The sequence below is a fragment of the Gastrolobium bilobum genome, unplaced genomic scaffold (assembly GCF_033153095.1).
Source record: "Gastrolobium bilobum isolate Gb01-03AN ecotype WA unplaced genomic scaffold, APGP_CSIRO_Gbil_v1 utg112700, whole genome shotgun sequence".
NCBI classification, from domain to species: Eukaryota; Viridiplantae; Streptophyta; class Magnoliopsida; order Fabales; family Fabaceae; genus Gastrolobium; species Gastrolobium bilobum.
The window spans coordinates 8,276-15,786 of record NW_026895476.1 but is presented as its reverse complement, the minus strand read 5'-3'; the positions used below and the strand labels follow the sequence as shown (position 1 = coordinate 15,786).

The 7,511-nt window shown below is 32.2% G+C and overlaps 1 protein-coding gene across 1 annotated transcript; it reads right to left on the bottom strand.

The window, feature by feature from the left end:
* Positions 1-2,810: 2,810 nt before the first annotated feature.
* On the bottom strand, positions 2,811-5,783 carry LOC133313587 (cysteine-rich receptor-like protein kinase 15). The gene is made up of 5 exons (XM_061514986.1): positions 5,693-5,783; positions 3,677-3,826; positions 3,464-3,588; positions 3,221-3,374; positions 2,811-3,055 (listed from the first exon to the last, which is right to left on the bottom strand). Exons 1-5 carry the CDS (start codon positions 5,781-5,783, stop codon positions 2,811-2,813), a joined length of 765 nt encoding a protein of 254 aa, XP_061370970.1.
* Positions 5,784-7,511: the final 1,728 nt, after the last annotated feature.

Sequence of the window (7,511 nt, the reverse complement as noted above, 5' to 3'; positions counted from 1 at the left end):
TTATGTTTATGTTTACTTGGTTAGAATTAGTATTGCTCATCTAAAAATAAATAAAATATTACAAATAAATAATTTAAAATACTTCTCAAAATCTTAATCTCAGAGCGTTGATCACGTGTCGAAAAATCGTGTCTTAAAAAAAGCGTATTTTTTTTAGTTAATAAAATAAAATTAAGACGTCTCGTCAGAAAATTGACCACGTGTCCCAAAATGTTGATCGCGTGTCCGTGTCCGACGCGTATCCGTGTCGGACACGTGTTCGACACGCACATTTTTAAAAAATGAACGAGTCTGTGCTTTAGAGCTTCTATGTTTCATTTTCTTTTTATGCTCATTATAATAGTCATTACCAATGTAACAAATTAAAAAAGAAAAGAAAATCAATGAAGTTTAGGAGATTCAGAGCATTGTGCATGCCATTGTCATGCGATCACCGGTAGTGTCTTTTTAGAATTCATTATTTTATATAAATGAGATTAAAAATTGGGTTACTAGCCTTTCTCTTTCTCCATAGTTATTTGAAAATCTAACCTTTTCCTTTTAGGCTTTTTATATCCAAAAATCCAATACGCTAGAAGAATTATGCTAAAGGAATCTTCATGTGAGCGGAATCGTGCTGATAAGATGTTGTAAAATTAATAAGAATTAGAAGAAGAATAGAAAAAGAGAGATAAGAAAATGTATTTTTGTTGTGTTGTCTCACTACAATGATACCTTATTTATAAGTTCGGGAAACATGAAAGTTACAATAACTGAAATTATTCTCCAACGGTCATAATATCTCCAATAGCCATAACGTCTCCAACAGTTTATTATTTAAGCTTTAATTCCGAAAAATCTTGTTGTCTTTAATTAAATTAATATTTGCCAAAATATTTGGAATATTATAACTTCTTCATTATTTTTTCTTTTACATTTTATTTAATGAGAATTTTAAGAGAGAAGGATAAAAGTAAAAAATATAAGTAATATTTTTTAATTATTTAAACGGAGGAATAAATTATAATACTTTTTTTAAAAGCTGTATCTTGAAAAATTCCTTTTATTAAGGTTAGCACCAGAAACACTCTTTAATTTCCTTGGCATGTAAAATTGACGAGACATTGTATGTGAGTATGTAATTGTCTACTATACTTATTGTGGTACAATAAACCAAGTATATTATCAATTTATCAGGCTAGCCTTGTTATTTTGTAAAATCACGGAAGGTTGGGTATTTACATAATGTTTTAAATTAATATTTTGAAATAAAATAATTATATTATGCATAAAACTAATTGGTTATATTAATTTTTTAATAAATTTTGTAACTATTTATTGATTATTAATATATATGTGTGTATGTAAATAATAAATATTTTTTTTAATATGTATTTGCCATTTTTTGTGCTACATATGGGTAAAAAATTAAAATTTATTTTTTTAAATAAAAAATTACAAATTTATAGCTGTTTTGGAAATAATTACATATTTATTGCACAATATCACGCCCAAGTTGAGCATCACCAATCACGCCTAAATTGGGCGTCACTCAAGAGGCAATCACGCCTAATTTAGGTGCCACTCATCAGGTGTTGACACGTGTCATTTTTTTTTTCCAAATTTTTTTTTTAACAATTTAATCGTAAAACTTCTAAAATCTATAACTTTTGACTCAGGTATCCAAATCAAGTAATTCTTGTTTTGATTCCACATAACTTTTCGAGATCTACGTAATGACTTCTCATTTGACATATTTTATTCCTCACAAACACAATTTAAATTTGCAAGAATGGAAACATATGTGCTTCAAGTAAATTTTAACTTTTCGGAAACATATGTGCTTCAACGATTGTAGCAATTGTTGTCCCAAATGTTATTTTGGTGGCGCTTTTGGTTCTAGGCTGTTGCTGTTGCTGGAGAAGAAGGCGAAACAAAAACCATGATGCAGATCTAGAAATGGGAGATAGCAGTAATTATTATTGCTCTTACTATTTATCTATTTCAGAGCACGAACAATAGCATGCTAGTAATTTTGCTTAACTTACTTTTTACCGCAGCTAGGAATTATTTTACTTGTCAAGAAGAGTCTTTGCATTTTGACTTGGCTACAATTGAAGCTGCAACAAATAGGTTCTCGAACGAGAAGAAGATAGGCCAAGGTGGATTTGGTGTGGTTTAGAAGGTAAAAAGAAATTATAAGGAAACATGTTGTCATGCTCGTATGCTAATTTATGCTTACTGGAGCTATTCTAATCTCATGCATGTTTTCAGGGTACCCTTCCTAATGGACAAGAGATAGCTGCAAAGAGGCTATCCAGAAGCTCCTTGCAGGGTGACATAGAATTCAGGAACGAGGCTGCACTTGTTGCACTTCAACATAGAAATTTAGTTAGGATTTTGCTTGGAGGGAGGAGATAGGATACTTGTTTACGAATTCATCCCCAATTCAAGCCTTGACCGCTTTCTATGTGGTTTGTAATTTTTGGACTCTCTTGTTCTGGTTTGGTTTTTAATGTTATTGTATGAACTAATTCTTCTACAGAACTCAATTTATTGCTAACTTGAATATTACAATTTGACTAATTTGTAGATCATGAGAACCAAGCAGAGCTTGATTGGGCAACACGTTACCAAATTATAGTTGGGATTGCTGGAGGAGTTAAATACCTCCATGAATATTCTAGTCTTAGAATAATACATCACAATCTCAAGGCTAGTAATGTCCTATTAGATGACGAAATGAATCCAAAGATTTCAGATATTGGCATTGCAAAGATTTTCCATGGAGACCAAAGTCAAGTTGACTCTACAATGGCCTTTATAACTAACTAAGTTCCAACTATCCTTTCTGTTGTAGAGTCAACTTGACTTTGGTCTCCATGGAAAATCTTTGCCATGCCAAAATCTGAAATCTTTGGATTCATTTCGTCATCTAATAGGACATTACTAGCCTTGAGATCGCGATGTATTATTCTAAGACTAGAATCTTCATGCAGGTATTTAAATCCTCCAGCAATCCCAACTATAATTTGGTAACGTGTTGCCCAATCAAGCTCTGCTTGGTTCTCATGATCTACAAATTAGTCAAATTGTAATATTCAAGTTAGCAATAAATTGAGTTCTGTAGAAGAATTAGTTCATACAATAACATTAAAAACCAAACCAGAACAAGAGAGTCCAAAAATTATAAACCACATAGAAAGCGGTCAAGGCTTGAATTGGGGATGAATTCGTAAACAAGTATCCTCTCTGCTCCCTCCAAGCAAAATCCTAACTAAATTTCTATGTTGAAGTGCAACAAGTGCAGCCTCGTTCCTGAATTCTATGTCACCCTGCAAGGAGCTTCTGTATAGCCTCTTTGCAGCTATCTCTTGTCCATTAGGAAGGGTACCCTGAAAACATGCATGAGATTAGAATAGCTCCAGTCAGCATAAATTAGCATACGAGCATGACAACATGTTTCCTTATAATTTCGTTTTACCTTATAAACCACACCAAATCCACCTTGGCCTATCTTCTTCTCATTCGAGAACCTATTTGTTGCAGCTTCAATTGTAGCCAAGTCAAAATGCAAAGACTCTTCTTGACAAGTAAAATAATTCCTAGCTGAGGTAAAAAGTAAGTTAAGCAAAATTACTAGCATGCTATTGTTCGTGCTTTGAAATAGATAAATAGTAAGAGCAAAAACAATTACTGCTATCTCCCATTTCTAGATCTGCATCATGGTTTTTGTTTCGCCTTCTTCTCCAGCAACAGCAACAGCCTAGAACCAAAAGCGCCACCAAAATATCATTTGGGACAACATCTGCTACAATTGCTACAATCGTTGAAGCACATATGTTTCCTGCCCAAGGTAACCATCTTCTTAATTAGTCATCCAATCAAGAAAGTTTCAAGTAGAGAATCACTTAGAATCACAAGACAAATATAACCCCTAATTCAAATATCCTTGAAAGTGGGTGTGTGAAAAGAAAAAGAAAAGAAAAATGGCAATTTTTATGAGTTTGTGAGCAATGGAGGTTTGTTTGATTTCACCCAGAGGTTGAAATCTACTTCTTGCTTGATTGTGAAGCCATTAGTGGTAAGAATCCCATTTCTATCTATGTTTTTGATAACTTGATATTTAGGTTGTCATTTTGGACATATTTTCTTGGATGATGGTGTTAGAGGCACGTGTAGCCTTAGGTCTTTTAGAAATTATGCTAAGGAACCATAATAATCGGTAAAAAAGAGATCAAATCATCATTTGGGCTTGGTTTGATAATTTCAAAATTTCATATGTATATGGCTTGATTTCTTACAATGCAAGTAATTGTCTATTTGTGATTGATTTTGCTTATTGTTATTAAATACTAGGAGCGATTTAAGTGGAGGAATAGAGAGAAAAAAACCATTGGATTAAGCCTAGGTGTTGCTAGTAGCTTGTGATGGATACTTTGTTACAAGTAAGATTTGATAGGAAGCTACTGCAGGTAAGCTTTTGGACCTTGGGATTTATCTCGTGCATGTTCCACATGCTCTAAAGGAGAAATGGTGTATGTGGTATATGTAATTGCATAAATTTGATATAATGCATTGGATATATGTATGTGTATACTATGTATTTACACTTGGTATGTATCAAAGATATTTCCTTGTGTAATTCATAAAGTATAGGTTCTCTGACCAGTAAAATTTATTGTTATTACGGCATAAGCATTCTGGAGGAATGTTTGGATGAGCATTATTTTCATAGCATGGATATATATATTTGTATCATATGATTTATTGTTTTTATGCTGAAGTGAACTTAGGGGTGGAAGAATCTTCAAAAGCCCCTGAGTTACTTAGATATATATGTATATCTCACCCCACGTTACGAGAATTTCATGTACAGGTACTGACGGTGCAGGAGTATCACAGGGTACGAGACATGGCTAGCTTGCCATGATATTGCATGAATGTGGGATTTATTTTGATGTATATATTTATATCTCACATATCATATATGTATTTTGGAGAGTATAGGAGATGTCCATACCTCTTTTGATTATGATTATGGATATTCGTTGAGCCATATGTATAGGTTATTTCACTTATGTGTCTTTTGTTACTATTGATGCATGGAGGAGGGACTTAGCCTATGATCAAGTTACTGGACATCTTTCATGTTATTAATGCATGTAAAAGACTTTGATAATATGTTTTGCATTAGGTAAGTTCTCATTTATGTAGTCTGTGGATATTTATGTATTTTGATACAATTATGATGAAAGGGTTTTATGCCTATTGGATAGACTGAGATGATGTCAATATTTATTGAACTGTTTATCAGGTTGAGATATCATGTGGGAATTATCCCTAAATGTCCGGAAAACAAATAGAGCTCTGTCCGTTTTGTTTGGATGATGTTGGTAGGAGATTATCACCTTGTATGATTAACTATTTGCGTTGTCATGTGAAGCCATGTTGTTTATGGAAACTTCTTGGTGGTATAATAAGTTTAATCGAGATTAGATGTTTTGGCAATTTATATGAGTTATAATTACAATTTGAATTGTTTATAAATACGAAAAGTTGTTTTAAGCAATAAAAGTTAATTATTTGAAAATAAGAAAAATTATTCGTGTTTTAATCAACTATTGTGATTGTAACTAGTCTTAATATCATACGTAATAGTAATAAACCGGTTATAGGATGGCAAGTTACACCTTTGGCCTTCTTGCCAAACTTGCCTTCGATCGGTTCCCTACGTGGAAAATTCTTCTCATTACTATGGGGTTCAATGGCTTATCATTAGCCTGAGAATCAACCCCTTCCATACTGGCAAGTAGGTATAATTAACATTTTTTTATTTGGTTATGAAAAATCAGTCGAATGTTGAATCAATGAATGCAATTACAGGTGTGCGTGTTTCTCTGTGTGTGTATGGGAGGCAATAGCACAACATGGCTGACAATAGGGTAATTTTGTCCCTAAAAAATTACAAATTATTCTTATGGGATGAGATTTGTAAAATACCGCGATATTTTAAGTTGGTATTTTTTTCATAAAAATAAATTCCAAGAATCTGATTTTTGGAAAAATAATAATTTAATCCTCATACCAATTTTGAGTAAATAGAATTTTTAATATCAATTTTTTTGAAAATCTAAAAAAAAATATTCTACCAAACACTCTATCTATATATATATATGATTAGTTCTTGAAATTTCTAATTAATTGAGTGACAGTGATGTAATACTCAATATTTTTTATTTTATTTTATGTTTTCACGTCATTTTCGAGGTTAGGTCTGTTATGATCTAACAGTTAAAACTAGTATAAAGTCCACGTTAAAAGTTTAATGTGAGAAGGAAAACCGAGAAATGTCAGAAGCGTATTCAAATTTCCATTTTCACAGAGCACACGACAGTCCAGCAGGCGATTCTTCTAGATCCCTCCATCACATCGAAAAAACGAGGCAGAGAGAGGTTCTGTGCAATAATTAAGTATAAAAATAATGTATTTTTCTCTGCATCAGCCATCACATCCCAATTTAATGTATTTTTTCGTTTTAATCAAAAACAAATGGATAATGGTCCTTTGCAAAAATAATAAAAATAGGAAAAATATTTCTATATGCCACACTCACTTTAGTGATGTTAACGGGTCGAGTTGGGCCGAGCTTTGTTCTTAAAAGGTTAAGTCTGATTAAAAGGTTAAGTCGAGCCTAACTTATTTACAAAAAATGGAAGACTTATTTAGCCTGTTTAAAAAAAATAAGACAACAAAAATTCATCCAAGCAAAATGTACAATCAACAACACTAGTAATTTCATAAATATTCATAAATTCAATATATATCAAAATAACATAATATAGAACAGAATCATTCAAAAAGTCTGTTTAACCAATAAAATTGGATGAAATGTATTGAGGAGAGAGAGAGAGAGGATTATTACAAGTAGTATAAAAATATAAAATAAAAATAAAAATTAATATACTAGGCCAGCTTGAGAGGCTCTACGGCCGAGCTTTTGCAGTGAAGTCTGAGGCTTTTTTATGAAACGAGCTTTTATACAAGTTCAAGTCTGGTTCCAACAACCAATTTTAGGCATACAAGCTTAGGCCTTAACGAGCCGAGCCAAAGGTCCCTGGTTCGTTTATCACCCCTAGTTTCAATGTGCCAAATAAATATTTTGTGGCAAATATAAAAAATATTAAAACTCATAATAAATAATAAAAATATGTAAAAACTCACCAAAACGACATAGTTTCATTAAAATGACACAAAGTTGTGTCATTTAAAATGATAAACATTTTTTCCTAAAAATATATATGTATTTTTTTTATTTGTTTTACGGATTACAGTCTCTTGTCGCGTAATTTGACTTGACATTAAAATAATTGTGAATAAGAGAGAGACATGTAATAGCTTCTACGTTACCTGCGCAGTGCGCATATCATTAGGCAGGACTTGACGATCGGTGCCCTTCACTTAACATAAGTTATATTCTCAATATTTTATGAAAATGAGCCGAAAAGTTTAGGGAATAAATTGAACAAAAG